This window comes from Salvelinus fontinalis, chromosome 30 (genome assembly GCF_029448725.1).
Source record: "Salvelinus fontinalis isolate EN_2023a chromosome 30, ASM2944872v1, whole genome shotgun sequence".
Taxonomy (NCBI): Eukaryota; Metazoa; Chordata; class Actinopteri; order Salmoniformes; family Salmonidae; genus Salvelinus; species Salvelinus fontinalis.
Genome location: NC_074694.1, coordinates 9,768,841 through 9,792,638, shown reverse-complemented (window position 1 = coordinate 9,792,638; position 23,798 = coordinate 9,768,841). Strand labels below are relative to the sequence as shown.

The window sequence follows — 23,798 nt, the reverse complement described above, 5'->3', positions numbered from 1 at the left end:
TCCATCGATGTCGGCCTTTTGCCTTTGCGGTGAAAAGTGGCAGAGCTACAGAGCTGTTTGTCAGACCAGGAGACGTTCCTGTTGCATCCCCGGTTAAAGGAAGCGGGTTATTTTTTAGTTATTGCAAAGAGAAACTCGACAGTATAAAGCCTTAACATCACAAAGACGGTTTATTTCCAACATGACAGCAGATACAACGTAGCCGGTTCCGAGCTGAGTCCATCTGCCCCAGCTCAAAGGAAGCACACTTGAATACCCTGGCCCAAAACCAATGAGGCCCTGCCAATTAAGCTATGGGCATCCAATCAGACATGTATTTCTAATATCCCGCACTGAACACGTGCATACCATTTCAACCAGGTGTGCATAATAACACGATGCTTATCTCTCAAACACTACAGTTCCGAAAATCTGTCTATTCACGAAAACGTCTGTAGCGTCCGTATGGGTTTGCCCACAAACTAATTTACCACTCTATGGAAAGGGGAGACTCACGAACACGATGGTGTTCCCCGTTTAGTTCTACCTGTACCAATTTCCAAAAGGAATGGAAGTAGTTTTGTGCCCCACCAAAGAAAATGGGTTAAATATGTTAAAAAAAAACATCTTACAAATAATCCCTGTACTTTCTTATATCTCAAAACCTTATTTCGTACGATGTATTTTTTGTACTGTCTGTTTTGCCCTTTATGAATGTGTTATTCAATGTATTTCTATGGGCTATAGCAGTCAAGGCCGAATTCTATATTTTACCAAATACTTCAAAATATATATATTTTTAATACCTACAGGGGTCCTAAAATTCCAAATCAAATAGCAGTGTGTTAGCGGGGTACAATGCAGAGTTCACATGTGTTCTTTTCATAAGGAATGTAAAACACAGGTTTAACTCCCCCTGTTTAAGGTCTGGCTTAGGTCCCAAATGCAACACTATTACCCAAATAGTGCACTACTTTTGACCAGAGCACTATGGGGCTTGGTCAAAAGTAGTGCACTATATAGGGAATAGGGTGCCATTTTGGATGTAAGCAGTTTACTCTGCCCTGTCAGTATCAGGATGTGATGAAGTGATGATTAATATGGCTCTTGTTTGGAGAACTAAAGTCTTTCGCCAGCAAAAATAAACCAGCCTTTTTTCTCACAATGATTGAATACACACTTCTCAGTTGATTGAACAGGCAAAAGGTCATCTGTTTTCCTATGCCTTTGTAAACAGTGAGCCAGCAGCAGAGAAGCAGTGAGTAGGGAACGGTCTCCTTTCCAGGAGCAGTAGTGTACACAACCATTGTGGAAGGTTTATCCAAGCCAGCCAAACCAACGCTAAAGTTGAGGTAAAAACAGGGTCTCTTGATTGGGTAATTTATTTAGAACCACAAGGCTAAGTGCATAGTCACTTTAATAACTCTACCTACATGTACATATTACCTTAATTACCTCGACACCGGTGCCCCCGCACATTGACACTGTACCGGTACCCCCTGTATATAGCACCGCTGTTATTTACTGCTGCTCTTTAATTATTTGTTATTCTTATCTCGTACTTTTTTGGGGGGTATTTTCTTAAAACTGCATTGTTGGTTAATGGCTTGTAAGTAAGCATTTCACCGTAAGGTCTACACCTGTCGTATTTGGCGCAAGTGAGAAATACAATTTAATTTGATTTACATTTACTATGTTACGTCTAACCCTGAGTCCAGGTTGCACCTGTAGTCAGCTGTGGCTCGTACTAAGCCAAGGTGAGTCAAAGGTAAAAACACACAGAACTTACACATATATATATATATATATATATATATATATATATATATATATATATATATATATATATATATATATATATATATATATATATATATACAGTTGAAGTCGGAAGTTTACATACACTTAGGTTGGAGTCATTAAAACTTGTTGTTCAACCACTCCACAAATGTCTTCTTAACAAACTATAGTTTTGACAAGTCGGTTAGGACATCTAATTTGTGCATGACGCAAGTTATTTTTCCAACAATTGTTTCCAGACAGATTATTTCACTCATAACTCACTGCATCACAATTCCAGTGGGTCAGAAGTTTACATACACTAAGTTGACTGTGCCTTTAAACAGCTTGGAAAATTCCAGAACATTTTGTCATGGCTTTAGAAGCTTCTGATAGGCAAATTGACATAATTTGAGTCAATTGGAAGTGTACCTATGGATGTATTTCAAGGCCTACCTTCAAACTCAGTGGAGAAATGTCCTCTGGTCTGATTAAACAAAATAGAACTGTTTGGCCATAATGACCATCATTATGTTTGGAGGAAAAAGGTGGAGGCTTGCAAGCCGAAGAACACCATCCCAACCGTGAAGCATGGGGGTGGCAGCCTCATGTTGTGTGGGTGCTTTGCTGCAGGAGGGACTGGTGCACTTCACAAAATAGATGGCATCATGAAAAAGGAAAATTATGTGGATATATTGAAGCAACATCTCAAGACATCAGTCAGGAAGTTAAAGATTGGTCGCAAATGGGTCTTCCAAATGGACAATGACCCCAAGCATACTTCCAAAGTTGTGGCAAAATGGCTTAAGGACATCAAATTCAAGGTATTGGAGTGGCCATCACAAAGACCTGACCTCAATCCTATAGAAAATGTGTGGACAGGACTGAAAAAGCGTGTGCGAGCAAGGAGGCCTACAAACCTGACTCAGTTACACCAGCTCTGTCAGGAGGAATTGGCCAAAATTCACCCAACTTATTGTGGGAAGCTTGTGGAAGGCTACCCGAAAAGTTTGACCCAAGTTAAACAATGTAAAGGCAATGCTACCAAATACTAATTGAGTGTATGTAAACTTCTGACCCACTGGGAATGTGATGAAAGAAATAAAAGCTGAAATAAATCATTCTGTCTGCTATCTTTCTGACATTTCACATTCTTAAAATAAAGCGGTGATCCTAACTGATCTAAGACAGGGAAATTTTACCAGGATTAAATGTCAGTAATTGTGAAAAACTGAGTTTAAATGTATTTGGCAAAGGTGTATGTAAACTTCCGACTTCAACTGTATATATTGTATTGTATTAATGTTGTATTCATTAGGGTTCTGGTGAAAAGTAATACACTATGTAAGGATTCGCAGGGTGCCGTTTAGGACTGAGCTACATTCATATTACTACGAAATGTATTCACAAAATCCCAACCGTATAAAAGTGAATGTACCAATAAAATGTGTCTGGAGTCCAATAATGTTGTACTGGACATTTCAATCATTATTTTTATTAGATAGGTTACTTAATTAAAGCATTTGTGAATAATAACCATACGTAACATCGACATGAACGAACCCATGTATCTCATACCATTTGTGACGCACAAAGAATTAAATCTCTTTATCAATCTATTTAACCTCTAACGGTTGGGGGGGTTCTACTAATCTAACATATGGAATTGTTTTAAGATGGTCATACCATGGCTCATTTAGCTATTTGATTTTGAATTTAAGGACCCCTGTAGGTATGTAAAAACATATTTTAAGATTATTTAATAAAACAATGAATTTGGCCTTTACTACGATGGCCCATAGAAACACATTGAATAACACATTCATAAATGGCAAAACAGACAGTGAAAAAATACATCGTAAGGAATAAGGTTTTGAAGTGTCTGTCCTACATCTAGGAGATATAAGAAAGCTTAGGAAATATTTTTGTTTTTTTGACACATACAGTGCCTTCAGAAAGTATTCATACCCCTTGACTTATTACACATTTTGTTGTGTTACAGCATGAATTTAACATGGATTAAATAAAAAAAATTCACCCATCTTCCAATTTTTTTTTTTTTAAACATTTGCAAATTTATTGAAATTGAAGTACAGAAATATCTGATTTACATAAGTATTCACACCCCTGGGTCAATACTTTGTAGAAACACCTTTGGCAGTGATTACAGCTGTGAGTCTTTCTGGGTACATTTCTAAGAGCTTTCCACACCTGGATTGTGCAACATTTGCCCATTACTCATTTAAAAATTCTTACATCTCTTTGAAATTGGTTGTTGATCAAAACTTGAGAACCATTTTCAAGTAGATTTAAGTCAAAATTGTAACTCGGCAACTCAGGACCATTCACTGTCTTCTTGGTAAGCAACTCTAGTGTAGATTTGGCCTTGCGTTTTAGGGTATTATCCTGCTGAAAAGTAAATTAATTTCCCAGTGTCTGGTGGAAAGCAGGCTGAACCAGATTTTCCTCTAGGATTTTGCCTGTGCTTAGCTCCATTCCATTTCTTGTTTATCCTGAAAAACTCCCTAGTCCTTAACGATTACAAGCATACGCATAACATGATGCAGCCACTACCATTCTTAAAATTATGGAGAGTGGTACTCAGTGATGTGTTGTATTGGATTTGCCCCAAACACAACACTTTGTTTTCAGGACAAAAAGTTAATTGCTTTGCCACATTTTTGCAGTATTACTTTAGTGCCTTGTTGCAAATCTTTTTTTTTACCCATCTATCTATAGGTGCCCGTCTTTGCGAAGCATTGGAAAATCTCCCTGTGCTTTGTGGTTGAATCTGTGTTTGAAATTCACTACTCAACTGAGGGACCTACAGCTCATTGTGTGTGTGGGGTACAAAGATGAGTCATTCGAAAATCATGTTAAACACTATTACTTCACACAGACTGAGTCCATGCAACTTTTTATGTGACTTGTTAAGCAAATGTTTACACCTGAACGTATTTAGGCTTGCCATAACAAAGGGGTTGAATACTTATTGACTCAATACATTTCCGCTTTTAAAGTTTTATTAATTTGCAAACATTTCTAAAAACATAATTTCACTTTGACATTATGAGGTATTGTGTGTAGGCAAGTGACAAAAAAAGTCTAAATTTAATCAATTTTAAATCCCACCTTGTAACACAACAAAATGTGGAAAAAGTTAAGGGGTGTAAATACACTGAATACACTCTATTTAACCCTTTTATTTTGTTGGCGCAAAAATACCTCCATACTTCCATGATTTTTTTATACCTTCAGACGAGTCCCGCCGACATGGGAGGATACGGTGGTTTGAGAGGAAGCCCAGATATCTCTAGCTTAAACGGACTGATTTTGATGGGATGTTTGTATTATTTGTTTATTATGTTACATAGATCGAAGCAAGGGTGCATCAATAGACTCTTAAGGATTAAGGTGTCTCCAGAGCCTTTCACGCATTAGTAGTGTTTGACTCACTGTGGTGTTCAGTAGCGACCCGTCATTCAGGGCAGGTGCCCCACCTGTTTTGAGCCCCACCTGTTTAGATAAAACAAAAAGTTTTGCCTGTTTTGCATGTTATTTTGGCATTAATACGTGTCACATATCAGTTTGCAAACAATGTAAAAATAATTATTTTATTTAATAAAGCCAAATACAAACATGGTATTTTTTGCTTTATTGAGTAAGGCAGCTCCTAAATGCAGGTGTTTCAGCCTAGCCAAGCGCTTTCTGTGGTGGTGGGGCAACCAGCAGAAAATACAGAGCGCAGGGCTTGGTAATGTTCTCTAGTTGCGCCGTAATTGGCTCAGTGTTCTGTCACTCATGGGGGCACGACATCACCGTAAAATCGACAGGGAGAGCTCGAAATTCAAGCCACTTGGGTGCTGCCATAGATTTACTTTAGAAGTGCCCATCCAAGAAGGCTCAACGTCATTGGTCACAGATAAAATTACATCAAATCACTTTATATCTGATTGGACTGATCATGTCAACATCATACTTTAAAAATCTTAGCTAGCAAGCTAGCAGATATCATCATGAATCAAGTCGACAATCTACTGGAAAAAATCTTTCAATCATTGTCATATCAAGAGAAATTATGAAGAAAAATGATCAATAAAATGTATCAGTGCTCATCAGCCATTGGACATAAATATTACACAACAAGTTGGAAATCGCAAATTCAACAATGAGTGGTTTTGAAGGAATCTGTGGCTAACTGCAAGCGTTGCAAAGCAATCACTAGCCTGCTTTTCAGTGGAGAGGGTGTGTGGTCCAAGTCTGGGTTTAAGGGTCTCTTTTCCAAACTTAAAAGGATAAACATTCACATGCAACACCATGGGCCAGAAAAGGTTGAATACATTGGTCGTGCTGTCAATCCAGCATGACTTCTGGTGCATTCAAAACAACTGGGAACTCGGAAATCTCAGAGTTCAGCGAGTTCAAGACATTTGGGAACTCTGAAAGAAAATAGATCCCACTGAGAAAATACGTTTTGATCGGGCATCCAACACGGAATTCCAAGTCAGGAACTAGTGCCTCTTTCTAGAACTCCGACCTGAAGATCACTGACGTCATGATTCAACTTTTTTTTTTTTTTTACAGAGTTCATAGTTGTCTTGAATGCACCATAGATCCAGAGAATGGCAGACTTTGATGACAAAGTTTGATGACAAAATGTGCCCACAAGAAGGACCACCCCGCCAACTTCCTGTTTAAGTAAACAGAGCACTATAAGGTGAGTCCAACAATGTCTTGTATGCAGCTGCATAAATGATGTAATATGCCAGGGAGATATGTTTACTGTAGCTAAGTAATACTAAGTGTATGGTGTATAGTAAGCTGTTAGTAGCCCATGTGCCTCACACTAATAATTTGGTCCCTTTCCCCCCCCATAACTTAGCCTACCGTTCTGACTTGGTGGTGCAGATGTAGCCTATAGCCTGTTTTAGAGAAATGTCATCATTGAATATTGTATGATCTTTAATTGTCTGCTTATATGCCCCATTCATTTATCCTACAGTTCTGATTTGGTGTACAGGGAGAATACTGTAAGAATGGCCCATGTTCTGAATTCTGTTACTGTATATTTCAAAAGTGCTGAAACATTGTTGTATTGAATACATCCGTCTTAGCTCGCTCATTAATGTCTTAATGGAAATTACAGATTGCCTCTTATCCGCTCATCTGTCCCTTATGACATAGTTTGTACAAATCAATTGTTAGTAGAAACCACATTTGTTTAAGCAAGTCAGCCATATCATCTATGTTTTTTTTTAAAGGCAGTAAATGAGGCTGAATGAACTGTTTCGCTGCCAGACAAGGTTCCACTGATAACCAGGTGTAGCGGTGGTAAGGATTGACTCTATGGTGCTGAAAAGAACGCTCTGCTGTTGGGATATCTTTATGTAGGCCTTAACAGTTTGTGGGCACCGTTTGTCAATGTTATAGTACAATTAATATATTGTTTAGTGTTGTGTAGTGGCTTTGCTGGCATGCATTAAAAAAAATGGAGTTTACCCAACCAAGATTTACATCCTAAAATCTGGAAGTGTTTAAGACAGTAACAGCTCCAACACATTGTACTGCCCACACACACACACACACACACACGCACACGCACACGCACACGCACACGCACACGCACACGCACACACCACTCCACCACATGTTGTGCAGCTGTGCAGCACAAATTATGGGCATGCCCATAGTGTACAGCCCAGGCCCAGACGTACGTACACCATTCTTAATGTCAGCATTTGTCTGTTGCACGTCATGGTACACTGCTATGTTCTCGGGGCCAGATGTCGTCCTAGCATTGGAATTCAAAGTGAAACAGGTGGCAGGCAGGAGATTCAGTGGGACGCACCAAACCATCTAGTCTCTCATGTTAAGGCTATATCACCTCGACAACATGTGGAAAAGCAGATTCTGTCACTTCAGTGTGATTTAGGGGGACATAATCCAATGGTAGGTAGGACGGGATGTGGTAGAGGATAGGAGAGGAGAGGAGAGGAGAGGAGAGGAGAGGAGAGGAGAGGAGAGGAAGGTCCCCTGAGGGGAGAGGATAGGATAAGATAGGAGGGGAGGGGAGGGGAAGGGAGGCGAAGGGAGGGGAGGGGAGGAGGAGGGGAGATGAGAAGTGGGGAGGGGAGGAGAAGGGAGGTATTTCAGTACACTGCAAGGGGAAGACAATGTATTGAGGGGAGATGTTCAGGGTTATTGCCTGCTGTTTTAATTTTTTGCACAATGTACAGTATGCATTTATATGTATGTATGTGCTGTTTATGTACAGTACATATATGTAAACATGTACAATATGCACTGAATGAACAAACAATTAGGAACACCTTCCTAATATTGAGTTGTAACAGTTCAAAACCAGGAAGTCCCCAAAACCAGGAAGTCTCCAAAACCAGGAAGTCCCCAAAACCAGGAAGTCCCCAAAACCAGGAAGTCCCCAAAACCAGGAAGTCCCCAAAACCAGGAAGTCCCCAAAACGTGTAAAGATACATGAGCTACATGAGTGACATCATTTATATTCTCAAATGTTCTCCAAATCACATTGATGTGCCATTTGTAAAGGAGAAACAGGCCACACGTCATTGAGACAGCAGGCTGGTTGGGGTGGTGAGTTGTGGGCTAACATCATGCTGCATTATGGGAGAGAAGTATAGTAAATAATTAATCTGTTGAAAAGGGCTGGTCAATTTGATGAATATGACTTGTGACCATTAATAATGATGTTGATTTTATCTCTTGGGAATAGCTGTGATTTACTCTGGGAGGGGTAATGACAGAATAGCTATGATCTGTGATGGGTAATGACAGAATAGCTGTGATTTACTCTGGGATGGGTAATGACAGGATAGCTATGATCTGTGATGGGTAATGACAGAATAGCTGTGATCTGGGATGGGTAATGACAGAATAGCTGTGATTTACTCTGGGATGGGTAATGACAGGATAGATGTGATTTACTCTGGGAGGGGTAATGACAGATTAGCTGTGATTTACTCTGGGATGGGTAATGACAGAATAGATGTGATTTACTCTGGGATGGGTAATGACAGAATAGATGTGATTTACTCTGGGATGGGTAATGACAGAATAGCTGTGATTACTCTGGGATGGGTAATGACAGAATAGCTGTGATCTGGGATGGGTAATGACAGAATAGCTGTGATCTGGGATGGGTAATGACAGAGTAGCTGTGATTTACTCTGGGATGGGTAATGACAGAATAGCTGTGATTTACTCTGGGATGGGTAATGACAGAATAGATGGGATTTACTCTGGGATGGGTAATGACAGAATAGCTGTGATCTGGGATGGGTAATGACAGAATAGATGTGATTTACTCTGGGACGGGTAATGACAGAATAGATGTGATTTACTCTGGGATGGGTAATGACAGAATAGCTGTGATCTGGGATGGGTAATGACAGAATAGATGTGATTTACTCTGGGATGGGTAATGACAGAATAGATGTGATTTACTCTGGGATGGGTGATGACAGAATAGATGGGATTTACTCTGGGATGGGTAATGACAGAATAGATGTGATTACTCTGGGATGGGTAATGACAGAATAGATGGGATTTACTCTGGGATGGGTAATGACAGAATAGATGTGATTTACTCTGGGATGGGTAATGACAGAATAGATGTGATTTACTCTGGGATGGGTAATGACATTTGTTTTCTTGATTCAGTAGATGTGGTTAAGGAGATAATGTCATGTGTTAGGCCTTGCTTGAATCCATGCTATCTGCTTCATATGGCTTCAATACTGCAATCACAAAAGCTGTGTAAAAGTCTCACACTGGGGGGATCATCATAAATCATTGTTTAGCACAGCTGCCATTTATTTCAATTAGCCAATTATTTATTTGTTCACAAAATAAGGTGTGATCTCATAATTTAACCTGGAGGATTAAAATTATTCCTTTGATAAATCATTTGGCAATGTTTACATGAATTAATCCGGCGTTGTGTTTATATTGACATACATCCTTTTGATGTGGAAAACGCACACACACGCACGCTCACGCACGCGCACGCACACACACACACACACACACAGTCATTATTAATTCCGGTTAGATTGTTGTCCTAATACGTCATATAGTGGGAGTAGGCGTGCAGCCTAGTTACCTGATGTGTGCGTGCATATAGGCCTAGTGGGCATAAAGACGCGTCAGCAGCGGCGCGGTTCCTTTTCTTCAGGAGTAGGATGGAGGTGTTTTCATCTTCCAGATTGTAGAATCATAAAACAAGTGAAACCCCTTCCTTAGTAGATTATGTAATAACAATCCTCTCAAAACAGCAATAGGCCTACACTTGATGTGCCTTCTTGACGGTAGTAGCCTATAAGTATTATCAGACAGCTATAGATTATTTCGCCCGCATGTTGGTTTCTTGGTTGAGTGCCTCGGATATTGATCTGTGCAAGGGTTGTATCGAAAATACATGCCTATCTATGGAGGGGTCTATCTGATTTAAGATATTGTGTTCTCCATAATTTGATTGACATTCAATAACTGTAGTTTGACAATATAGACGTGTGTTGGTTTGTCCTGTATGGTAGGCTATGGAGCAATGGAGTCAGAAAAAAAAAACACAATCTAAAACATAACGCCATAACCTAAAATATAACAGCATTTTTATAGAATAAAGAGTGATGACTTTAGGATAAATTAGATGATGTAACCCATAGGGCGGCGCACAATTGGCCCAGCGTCGCCCGGGTTAGGGTTTGCCCGGTGTAGGCCAGCATTGTAAGCAAGAATTTGTTATTAACATACTTGCCTAGTTATGAAGGTTAAATAAGAATTAAATAAAGAAATAGATCATATAGCCAATATTGCATCCTGTACACAGTATAGCATAAACTAAATATTTAACCTAACAAAAATAATAGGCATAATTGTTTTTAGAGCAAATGTATAAACATATCTAATCCCACTTTTCCGTTATGAAAAACTCTCTGTCCAGACAAATAAGCCAATGTCCAAAAGTAATCCTGCGAGACGAAAACAAGACCCCAAAACATTCATTCATGTTCTTTGGGATGCTACTTTTTAAGATTGCCTGTTCTTTCACAACGTGCTGCAGAAATTGCATATTTTTACGGATAACTCTACACGCGGCTAACTTCCTTATTCCGATTTTATCTGACTGAGACCATCATTCGTTCGAAGGTGTTGGCTAAATATAATTTGTAAAAAAAATTATGTTACATTTTCTAATGGCATGTTGAAATGAATATCGGTGAAAGATTATTAGGCTACTGCCAAATTACTGCAAAAGATAAAAATAACTCTATTGCACATTGAGTGGCGAAATGCATTTGTGGCAGATGACAGTAGCCTAGGCTGCAATTTAGTTTCATTATTTTAAAAGTTGAACAAAATACATTTTACAGTCTTAAAGGTATGAAACGTGAATAAAATGTGATTCGAATAAAATGTTACTCAAATTAAGTTTGTGGCATAGACTTAAAACAAAATAGCCTTACACACAAATTAAATGCAATTCCACAAATTAAATTCCGTTGATTTTTTTAACAGACCAATTATGCTCATGTCTCACATACTCAAGTGTTAATCATTAAGTCATTTTTAGGTCGAATTATTTATTCCATAAACAACCTACCAGGTTCATAAACCTGATTTAGCTTGTGGAATGAATAATGTAATTTATGAAGAAATATGAGATAGCCCAATTTACCCGGAAAATGATCTAAACATGTCATTCTAAGGCATAGCCTAACGTGGAAACGTGATTTGCAATGTGCGGTATAGGCCCAACAGACACAGAAATAGGCGACCACTTTTCCGATGAAAAACATAATTAAAAAAATAACGAATAGGCTGCAGACTTTTGTATGTTGGAAACATAAAATTAAAAAAAATAGCATTTCAAAAAACAACATATACACACTGACTTGTAATGTCAATGTAACATCAAAATGGCGTCATCAAATAAAGCCTACATCTTAACTGTAAAAAAACAAAAAGAATGCACCTTGAGCTTCTTACCAATTATATTATAATTACTTTATTTTTGTCACGCTTGGAGCTATCGCAAATAAATACATTGAGCCCGCGGATCCCGTCCTGCATGAAATACACCCAATATAATGTAATTTAGGCCTCGATTCTCCTTTATAAATGTATTGTTATTGTCCGTCTGTCCGTCTGTCCTGCATTTTCTACTGGTATCCTAATGCCGATGCAGTGGTGAGTCTCTGTCCATACAAGGCATAGGGAGAGTAATATGAACCTGTTGCAGCGGGCATCTGAATCGATGCGCCGGGTGGCAGGGGGCTCTTTGAATAGGGGTGATAGCGCGTGCTCAGTCCCATAGGGTGATGCGGGCTCCTGAGTGTGAGCGTTCCAGGGCTTCCCGGCCCCCCGTTCGGGGGCATGTGCATATGGCAAGCCATGGCGGCCGCGGCAGCGTTGGCTAGCGAAGATGAACCCGGGTACCCTGATATCAACTTCTCCGTCCCCGCAAAAGCAGTGTGAGTCCTTAGGTGATTGAGAAGCTCTTCTGAGGAAGAAAAACGCTTGTCACAAGGTCCGTTCGCCGACACCCAATTACAGACGTGTGGCAGAGGGTCATTTGGGAGCATAAAGCCATAGGGGTATAACGGGTGTCCAGCAAAAGATGGCGGCGAGGAATGCACGCTATGCAAAGGGTGAGTTGGGTACATGAGGGGGTATCCTGACTTCATAGCCGAGGATTCATGGCACTGCGAGGCACTGGATAAGTGGCTCGGGCAGTGGTAACTCAGGCAGTACGGGTCTCTGCACAGGCTAGCAGACATTAGAGACGGAGGAGAAGACCTGGACAAGGGGCTCCCAGACTTACTGCACTGAAGTTGGCTGGCAGCGGCAAACTGAGCGCTTAGTAGTTGACTGCTAGATTTCGTCGGGTCTAAAGTCATTCCATGAGGGAGAAAGTGTTGGGGATAGCCTGCATACGCACCTGCTAAACTTCCAGGGTAGGTCATGCCGGAATGCGGTAGGGGAAAAACACTGTGACCAGGTTTGTAGGGGGAGACGGGCGCTACGAGTCCTCCTGAACCCAGAACAGATGATGACGAGGAGACAGATGTGAGTGAGTCTGATGTGATAGCCTTTGAACCAGAAGTGTTCTCTTGGCGTTGGTTAACCTCACCATTAACCCCACATATCCGGCTGTGATTGCTGCTGCTCTCCGTTGTACTGTTTTTATTGCTATCAAATTCCTTCTTCTTTTCCTCGGTGTCTCCCTGCTTTCCATCTGACGGCAGCGGAGACACAGAGTGGCAGGAGCTGGGGCTGCCTGTCCTGGGGGTGAACGGCTGGCAGGTGGCGCTAGGCACTCGGAAACTACCTTTATCTCCACTTAGACTGCCGCTGCCGAATGAGGAGTCCTTGTTCTTCTCCGATGATTTGGCGTAGGGTTTGAAGCTAGATTTGTCTTCATTTCCAATGTCACTCATTTTTAGTGGTCCGGGTTTGGTCTCTTTGTCACTAGATCCATTTGAGGTTACGGATGAGATTTTGGAAGAGGACGAAGGGTCTGGTTTACCGATTTGAGAGCAGGTCTGTGCTAAGAGAGCCAACGGACTTTTCTTGGCATCCAGCTGCGAAATAAGAGAAAATAATACTTATTATTCACGTTTTCACTGCATTGTTTTTTTTTATTGGGTGTTTAACCAATATGTTCCTGTTATATATGGAGTACATTATGGGCCGTTGGAGAATACCACTAAATTACGCACAAGTTTATCGCATTGCGCATAGCACTTTAGCCATATATAAACACCTTATACATTAATCTACAGTTCATTTTACAATTACAATATGATAATAAACTGATATAGTTACAAGAAAAATGGCCTAATACTACTGATATAAAAAATATGAAGATTAATTTGTAACTGTCAAAATCACACTTTTGCTATCCTTATTTTATCACGTCCCCCGTAGCCCGTAGCCTATGTGGTGCTTACCTCGATGGGACTGATAGGGGTTGATGGCAAAGGTTGAAGGTACTCCGGGTGCAAAATATGACCTCCCCGTGCGGTAAGCATTTTCAAAATCTTTATGGGTATACGATTAGCCTGCCTTAAAGGGTCTGAGGGAGAGACGAGATGAAGAAATGGCTTGATTATCGTTGCGCCCTTCTCCCCTGAAGAACTGCTCTCCCACACCGGATTCACGATACTATTTCTCAGAACAGACAATGCAGGCGATGTGATCATGACCTAATTCTCATTGAAATGTGAGAAAAATACATTTGATGTTCATGAAGAAAAAAAACCCGCATCAAAGTAACATGTTGTTCTATAGCACCGTAAGTCGAAATTAAAAACAAGAAATAGTTGAACTTCGTCTAATCCTTATTAGAGGAGGAGAAGATCAGAACATATCCCGTTCATATCGCAGCAGGAGTGTGCGGCCGCATCCGTCCTCAGTGTCGCTGTGTGTGAGTGTGTCAGTGGCAGGAGCACGTCTGTGCGTTTGCTCTCTACGTTGGATGCAGTAGAAAAACTCTTCTCCCTTCAGCAGCATCTGAATTTGCCTCGAGATTAAAGCCTTTGCCGCCTTCCAATCAAATGAGCCCCTGAGGTGATTGGAGGGTCAAGGGAATGTGACGTCGCCTCCCCAAAAGGGCTTATTATTTATCCTGGGGATATCCTGGGAATTACTTAAACCATGTCCATTGACATAAATAGTCTATTCGTTTTATGGGAAGTGTTGTTGTTTTAAACATGTTGCATGTAGAACAAATGTAATATCAACAGTACGTACATACTCCAACCAGAAGCCATGGATTACAGGCAACATCCGGACTCCAACCCAGATGCTTATAAGAAATCCCGCTATGCCCTCCAACGAACCATCTAACAGGCAAAGCATCAATACAGGACTAAGATTGAGTCCTACTACACCGGCTCCAACGCTAGTTGGATGTGGCAGGGCTTGCAAACTATTATGGACTACAAAGGGAAGCACAGCCGTGAGCTGCCCAGTGACACAAGCCCACCAGACGAGCTAAATTACTTTTATGCTCACCTCGAGGCAAGCAACACTGAAGCATGCATGAGGGCACCAACTGTTCTGGACGACTGTGTGATCACACTCTCCGTAGCCGATGTGAGTAAGACCTTTAAACAGGTCAACATTCACAAGGCCGCAGGGCCTGATGGATTACCAGGATGTGTACTCCGAGCATGCGCTGACCAACTGGCAAGTGTCTGACAGTTCCAACCGGTCCCTGACCGAGTCTGTAATACCAACATGTTTCAAGCAGACCACACAAGCCCCATTCTGTGAGCTTGTGTGGCCTACCGCTGAGCCATTCTTGCTCCTAAATGTTTACACTTCACAGTAACAGCAGTTACAGTTGACCTGGGCAGCTCTAGCAGGGCATAAATTTGACAAACTAACTTGTTGGAAAGGTGGCATCCTATGACTGTTTCACCTTGAAAGTCACTGAGCTCTTCAGTAAGGCCATTCTACTGCCAATGTTTGTCTATGGAGATTGCATGGCAGTGTGCTCGATTTTATACACCTGTCAGCAACGGGTGTGGCTGAAATAGCCGACTTCACTAAATTGACGAGGGTGTCCACACACTTTTGTATACATTGTGTACAGGCGTAGAGCTTTTCGGGTTGGTTAGTTGTTCTCCATTAAAACACTCGCTGACGTCAGTGTGCTGTGGCACTACCGTGGAATGTGCATGTCTCAGGTGTTCACCCCCACACCCTCCCAAGCCCTCGGTCAATCATACTCTTTGTCATCTGTCAATTTGTCCCTATACTGCCAGTTATGTGTCAGTTGTCTAGATTCAGGTCATCTGCAGCAGTAGCAGTCAAAGTGAAAGAGGAGAGGAGATAGTGTGCCAGCCTGATCCCCGTTCCAATGCCCGAGGTTTCCGTTCCAAATAGAACCCTATTCTCTATCTAATGCACTACTTTTGACTGAAACCGTATGGGCTCTGGTCAAAAGTAGTGCACTATATAGGGATTAGTGTACCGTTTGGGACGTAAGCCAATGCCTCAGTCTAAAGTAGACAACTCTCATGTCATCATATTTCATCAACACTGAAGACTGACATATTCGATTAGGCAGCGCAGCTCCAAGGGACAGTAATTCAGGGTTGATAGAAAATATCAAATATTGTTTTCGTGTTTCGAGTTGAAAAGTGCACAATGTTTGTTTATATTGACTGTGGTTCAAATGACATTTATTCACGTGCTTGTTCTCTCATAATATTGTAAAATGTCGCCTATTATTGTTTGTCTTTTCATTAGGCCTGTGTCAGAATTTAAATATGACAACGAGAAAAATAAGGACTGAGGCAAAAAGTCCCAAAAATATCAAACTCCTTATTTTCAATTTATCTGAAGGGAAACCCTGAATTCAGTAGTTTGACATTTGATTTAGTTTAGATTGACGTGCTCAATTTGCCCAATCTAAATGATGATAAACATAAATTGTCACATCTAAACAAGATATTATGAATGCAATCTGCCCTATAGGATCATTTCCCCTGACAACAAGTAAAAATACTTGGTGTATCTGTACTTTATTTGAATATTTATATTTTTGCTAACTTTTATTTTTACATCACTACATTACTTACATTTTCCCTGACACCCAGAAGTACTCGTTACATTTTGACAGGAAAATGGTCCAATTCACACACTTATCAAGAGAACATCCCTGCTGCCTCTGATCTGTCAGACTCAATAAACACACATGCTTTGTTTGTAAATGATGTCTGAGTGTTGGAATGTGCCCCTGGCTATCTGTCAATAAAAAACAAACAAGACAATTGTGCCGTCTGGTTTGCTTAATATAAGGAATTTGAAATGGTTTATACACTTCAACTTTTAATTTGATACTTAAGTACATTTTATCAATTCCATTTACTTTTGATACTTAAGTACATTTACAACCAAATACTTTTAGACATTTACTCAAGTCGTATTTTACTGCGTGACTCACTTTTACTGGAGTCATTTTCTATTAAGGTATCTTTACTGATACTCCAGTACTACAGTTGAGTACTTTTTCCACCACTGCTGACAACTTGCATGCTACGTCACTCACATGATTAGATGCCTCTTACATTCCACCAATTATACAAGCTAAAAGGCTCCAAAACTATTTATCATTCATTTGATTTTAGTTTGTTCCTAAACCAAAACGTCATAGTGTAATATCACCTAATTTAAGTGTAATGTTGATCAGACTTATTTTTTTATTGATAACTGCTGTTTTCGGGCAACGGCTGTCAGGCTCCCAACACAGCGTGTGAGTTATTAGGGTGTAGAAGGGCGACCATACATTTCCAACGTCAAGCAAAAAACTCATTTTATTGTCCACGTGATGGATAGCCCACTGCACCCGACACCAAGTACTCGACATTATCCTTAATCGGAAACATATTTTTTCCCCCGTTGCCATAATTCTTGACATTCAAATATAACGTTTGAAATCCCTACCCATATTTTCACACCAGTGACGTGTTTATGGATCACTCCCTACATGATGCAAATATAATGATATCTAATTATTTACAGCACAGACTCTCTGAGGACAGTCACGGTGGTTGGAGACTAATGCAGGGTGGGTAACTGATTCTCTCCTACAATATGTATTTCTTTTGTTGAACCTTTATTTAACTAGGCAAGTCACAATACAGGCATACAGAAGGCTTTTTTGTGCATTTGTTTAATAGTAAATGTTTTATTGTGTTATTGTACTGTATGTATGTATGTATATATATATATATATAATGTGTATACAGTTGAAGTCGGAAGTTTACACACATTTAGGTTGGAGTCATTAAAACTTGTTTTTCAACCACTCCACAACTTTCTTGTTAACAAACTATAGTTTTGGCAAGTCGGTTAGGACATCTACTTTGTGCATCACACAAGTAATTTTTCCAACAATTGTTAACAGACAGATTATTTCACTTATAATTCACTGTATCACAATTCCAGTGGGTCAGAAGTTTACATACACTAAGTTGACTGTGCCTTTCAATAGCTTCCAAAAAATTCCAGAAAAAGATGTCATGGCTTTAGAAGCTTTTGATAGGCAAATTGACATAATTTGAGTCAATTGGAGGTGTACCTGTGGATGTTTTTCAAGGCCTACCCTTAAACTTGTGCCTCTTTGCTTGACATCATGGGAAAATCAAAAGAAATCAGCCAAGACCTCAGAAAAATAATTGTAGACCTCCACAAGTCTGGTTCATCCTTGGGAGCAATTTCCAAACGCCTGAAGGTACCACATTCATCTGTACAAACAATAGTACGCAAGTATAAACACCATGGGACCACGCAGTCATCATACCGCTCAGGAAGGAGACGCGTTCTGTCTCCTAAAGATGAACGTACTTTGGTGCAAAAAGTGTAAAAAATCCCAGAACAACAGCAATGGACCTTGTGAAGATGCTGGAGGAAACAGGTACAAAAGTATCTATATCCACAGTAAAACGCGTCCTATATTGACATAACCTGAAAGGCCGCTCAGCAAGGAAGAAGCCACTGCTCCAAAACTACCATAAAAAAGCCTGACTACAGTTTGCAACTGCACATGGGGACAAAGATCGTACTTTTTGGAGAAATGTTCTCTGGTCTGATGAAACAAAAATAGAACTGTTTGGCCATAATGACCATCATTATGTTTGGAAGAAAAATGGGGAGGCTTGCAAGCCGAAGAACACCATCCCAACTGTGAAGAACGGGTGTGTCAGCATCATGTTGTGTGGGTGCTTTGCTGCAGGAGGAACTGGTGCACTTCACAAAATAGATGGCATCATGAAAAAGGAAAATTATGTGGATATATTGAAGCAACATCTCAAGACATCAGTCAGGAAGTTACAGTTTGGTCGCAAATGGGTCTTCCAAATGGACAATGACCTCGAGCATACTTCCAACATTGTGGCAAAATGGCTTAAGGACATCAAAGTCAAGGTATTGGAGTGGCCATCACAAAGCCCTGACCTCAATCCTATAGAAAATGTGTGGGCAGGACTGAAAAAGCATGTGCGAGCACGGACGCCTACTACCCTGACGCAGTTACACCAGCTTTGTCAGGAGAAATGGGCCAAAATTCACCCAATTTATTGTGGGAAGCTTGTGGAAGGCTACGCGAAAAGTTTGACCCAAGTTAAACAATGTAAAGGCAATGCTACCAAATACTAATTGAGTGTATGTAAACTTCTGACCCACTGGGAATGTGATGAAAGAAATAAAAGCTGAAATAAATAATTCTCTCTACTATTATTCTGACATTTCACATTCTTAAGATAAAGTGGTGATCCTAACTGACCTAAAACAGGGAATGTTTGCTTGGATTAAATGTCAGGAATTGTGAAAAAGTGAGTTGAAATGTATTTGGCTAATGTGTATGTAAACTTCTGACTTCAACCGTATTTGTTTATATATATATTTATATAGGACTTAAACACTGTATTTGATAGTGTGTTGATGTTTTATTTTAATGTCCAATGTAGATTATTTCAAGTACATTTCTCAATTCCTATAAAGTAAAACTCATTTATGGCTTAGACTTTATAGTGTTGTTTTGATATGATGTAGCTGGCTTAGGTTCCACTATTTCAACAGCTAAAACTCTCTCGGAATAGGCTATAGTGAATATTTTGCGCCCCAGTTATTTTTCAGATATAGTCTGGGAAACATTACCTTAACAGCAGAGACCTTCAGTATGAGCCATTAGCTTAACAGCAGAGACCTTCAGTAGGAGCAATTAGCTTAACAGCAGAGACCTACAGTAGGAGCAATTAGCCAAACAGAGGAGACATTCAGTAGGAGCAATTAGCCAAACAGCAGAGCCCTTCAGTAGGAGCAATTAGCCAAACAGCAGAGCCCTTCAGTAGGAGCAATTAGCCAAACAGAGGAGACATTCAGTAGGAGCAATTAGCTTAACAGCAGAGCCCTTCAGTAGGAGCAATTAGCTTAACAGCAGAGACCTTCAGTAGGAGCAATTAGCCAAACAGCAGAGCCCTTCAGTAGGAGCAATTAGCTAAACAGCAGAGACCTTCAGTAGGAGCAATTAGCCAAACAGCGGAGACCTTCAGTAGGAGCAATTAGCCAAACAGCAGAGATCTTCAGTAGGAGCAATTAGCCAAACAGCAGAGACCTTCAGTAGGAGCAATTAGCTAAACAGCGGAGACCTTCAGTAGGAGCAATTAGCCAAACAGCGGAGACCTTCAGTAGGAGCAATTAGCCAAACAGTGGATTCATTCAGTAGGAGCAATTAGCCAAACAGCGGATTCATTCAGTAGGAGCAATTAGCTAAACAGCGGAGACCTTCAGTAGGAGCCATTAGCCAAACAGAGGAGACCTTCAGTAGGAGCAATTAGCCAAACAGTGGATTCATTCAGTAGGAGCAATTAGCCAAACAGCGGAGACATTCAGTAGGAGCCATTAGCCAAACAGAGGAGACATTCAGTAGGAGCAATTAGCTAAACAGCAGAGACCTTCAGTAGGAGCAATTAGCTAAACAGCAGAGACCTTCAGTAGGAGCAATTAGCCAAACAGAGGAGACATTCAGTAGGAGCCATTAGCCAAACAGAGGAGACATTCAGTAGGAGCAATTAGCTAAACAGCAGAGAACTTCAGGAGGAGCAATCTGAGGAAAATTAATCCATAAATTATATATTCTATTATATAGGCTCTTAATATCCATGAGCTGGACTGTCTCCTCCACTCTGTTAGAGACTACATTCATTTTTAATAATTGGTTTTAATTACCAGGGGAACTTATTGCAGATAGTAATTATTATGACAAGTTATTATTATGACTACAGTCATGCATTGTACATTACCCTACAGACAATATAAGTGCAAATATAATTTACAGCAGTTGTTTTCCTATTCATGAGCACTGTAGTACTCATTTGTTCTCAACTCAGGAAGTCTCTACTCTCCCAATGAACGTCAAACATGCAACGAATCACACGCATGCAACTTATCCCGTGCTGTAGCTATGTTTACACACCCTTCATGCAATTCCAATGACAACGTTGCTTGTTATTTACAGGAGAATTACCCAGTGAATAATAACTCCTCTAATGATACATTGCTGTTTCTGTTCATGTAAATACATTTGACCTCGACTTTCAAGTGAACTGTAGTGTTGTCTACTAACATATCTTTGTCTGCCACCTTGAAGTATTTATTGTAGCGGCAAGGCCTAATGCCTAATGCTACAATAACAAATACCTGCATTAGAATCATCTTAATACAATGTGTCTGTAATTTCACTGAAGGATTGTCACGATCGTCTATGGGTGAGAGAGAGGACCAAGGCGCAGCGTGTTCAAAATACATTCTCTTTTATTTAGAGAAGGAAAAACACGAAACGAACACTGAATACAAACTAAACAAAACAACAAACGACCGTGAAGCTAAATGACGTAAGTGCATAGACAAGCAACAAACGTTCAACATAGACAATTACCCACAAAATCCTAAAGCCTATGGCTGCCTTAAATATTGCTCCCAATCAGAGACAACAATAAACAGCTGTCTCTGATTGAGAACCAAATCAGGCAACCATAGACTTTCCTAAACACCTACACTGAACACAACCCCATACACTCTACAGAACCCCCTAAACAATACACACACCCTAAACTAGACAAAACACACAAACATCCCCCATGTCACACCCTGACCTAACTAAACTAATAAAGAAAATCAATTCTAACAAAGGCCAGGGTGTGACAAGGATGCTATCTAAGAGCTCCTGACTACTGTATCACAGCTAAGCCCTGCTGTGTATGAATATAGATTCAGGGCCCGATTTCCCAAAAGCATCTTAAGGCTAAGTACAGCATTAGAACCTTTGAGCTCAATGGTTAAGGCTAAGTTCATCGTTAGAACCAATGAGCGCAATGGTGAAGGCTAAGTTCATCGTTAGAACCAATGAGCGCAATGGTGAAGGCTAAGTTCATCGTTAGAACCAATGAGCGCAATGGTGAAGGCTAAGTTCATCGTTAGAACCAATGAGCGCAATGGTGAAGGCTAAGTTCATCGTTAGAACCAATGAGCGCAATGGTGAAGGCTAAGTTCATCGTTAGAACCAATGAGCTCAATGGTGAAGGCTAAGTTCATCGTTAGAACCATTGAGCTCAATGGTGAAGGCTAAATTCATTGTTAGAACCATTGAGCTCAATGGTGAAGGCTAAGTTCATCTCAGCAGACAGGCAGACAGGCAGGCAGACAGACTACTGGGTCTGACCGGTGAAAACGGGAGCTGATGGCGAGAAGGTGTTATTGTTTCATACCTCTGTTCCTGTCTTCTCAGTGTGAGGTGGTGCAGGGCAGAGTAGAGCCCACATAGTCATGAATAATGCCCTAACTCTTTGTCACATGGAAGTGGTCCTAAGCAGTTCAAATACTGTCTGAAATCCATTCAAATACTTTATCGGTGCTTAATTGAGCTCGTCTGGCTCAATGGAGCTGATAGAATCGTCCAAAAACTGGAGAGGCTAGTCATATGGCACTCAGGGCAGGCTAAAGCCAACTCTCAATATATTTGATCCCGGGATTGACTCTTTATCACATGGAAGTGGTCCTAAGAGTTATCCGTTCCAGGGCCTTTGGACCGAGTTGGGATAGAAATTGCTCCTGTTTAATTGATTGGCTTTGCCCGGAGGGCTGTCACATTAATAATAGTAAAGTACGTGGCACTACCGTGTCGCACAGAGTGGCGTGTTTATCAGGAAATGAAAATCCCTAGCTAACGAACTGAACTGGGGTGTCTTTGGAGCCATGGGAACATTGACACTCTATTCCCTATTTCGTGCACTTCTTTTGATCTGGACACATAGGGCTCTGTTTAAAAGTAGTGCACTATGTAGGTAATAGGATGACATTTTTAGAGTGCTATTTAGAGAATAGGGTGCCATAAGCATGCTATTTAGAGAATAGGGTGCCATAAGCATGCTATTTAGAGAATAGGGTGCCATAAGCATGCTATTTAGAGAATAGGGTGCCATAAGCATTCCATTTTCACAGGTGTAGCTTGATGAAATTTAAAGTGACGATGACACCTTTTTTGAAAAAAAAAAATGTGGACTGTTATTCTGATGATCTGTTTGTTTCATTTCTACAAAGTAAACATTTCAGTTCTTCTTTAACTCAATGTGTCATCATAAACGGGTCATAATGGATGTTTAAAGCAGTGTTTTTTATGTTGGCTCTGTTTTCGTGATGTCTGCTTTGTTGCGGATCTGTTGTAATGGAATTTACATTTTGGAGTGGATACTCCTCTCAGTCATAAATGTTGTGGAATACGACTAGTTGATTCAAATCTGTTTAATGTTTGTTTTGTGTTTGTAATTAGTCAGATGCCTTCCCTGATTAGGTTCTGAGTGAGCCTCTTGGTATTTGTGTATAACTGATCTAACTCAACTTTGAAGTGCATAGTTGCTCTTGTCTGTTGCCAACGTGTAAATGGACTCTTCCTCAGCTCATGTTTCATTTTGTAGATTGTTGTAACATGTAGCTTGACTAATCTGTGTTATAGTGTATTTTGGCGACCTACGTAGATATCACAGGACATCTGCAGGGCGCTACCTCTGAAAGAGGAAAGCACACTTTATCAAAAACAAGGCAGACTACTGGATTCATTGTTTGTATTTTTTTATAAAGGTGCTAGTCCAGAATGTTCCCAGATGATGCACTGTTTGATCCTCAAGAACAAAAGGGGGGTTTGTCAATATGTTTCAAGGGTCTAAGGCCAAAGCTTTGCGAATGGAAATACAGTGCTGAATGAACCAGAAATAGGCCGAGGATAAACTAGATGAAGCCTGACTACAATAACCATTATGAGAGGGTATATACTGACTACAATACCCATTATGAGAGGGTATATACTGACTACAATAACACTTATGAGAGGGTATATACTGACTACAATACCCATTATGAGAGGGTATATACGGACTATAATACACATTATGAGAGGGTATATACTGACTACAATAACACTTATGAGAGGGTATATA

At 40.4% G+C, this 23,798-nt stretch overlaps 1 protein-coding gene across 1 annotated transcript; it reads right to left on the bottom strand.

Moving 5' to 3' along the window:
- Window positions 1-10,386: 10,386 nt before the first annotated feature.
- LOC129828608 (zinc finger protein 503-like) lies at window positions 10,387-14,307 on the bottom strand. The gene is made up of 2 exons (XM_055889673.1): window positions 13,746-14,307; window positions 10,387-13,376 (listed from the first exon to the last, which is right to left on the bottom strand). Exons 1-2 carry the CDS (start codon window positions 13,995-13,997, stop codon window positions 11,955-11,957), a joined length of 1,674 nt encoding a protein of 557 aa, XP_055745648.1. The 5' UTR covers window positions 13,998-14,307; the 3' UTR covers window positions 10,387-11,954.
- Between the last annotated feature and the right edge of the window lie 9,491 nt (window positions 14,308-23,798).

Excerpts from the sequence above, each read along its gene's own strand:
- LOC129828608 (XM_055889673.1), bottom strand. The coding sequence starts at position 13,997 with ATGATCACATCGCCTGCATTGTCTGTTCTGAGAAATAGTATCGTGAAT. Across the intron at positions 13,377-13,745 it reads CCCCTATCAGTCCCATCGAG|CTGGATGCCAAGAAAAGTCC; the intron begins GTAAGCACCACA and ends CTTATTTCGCAG.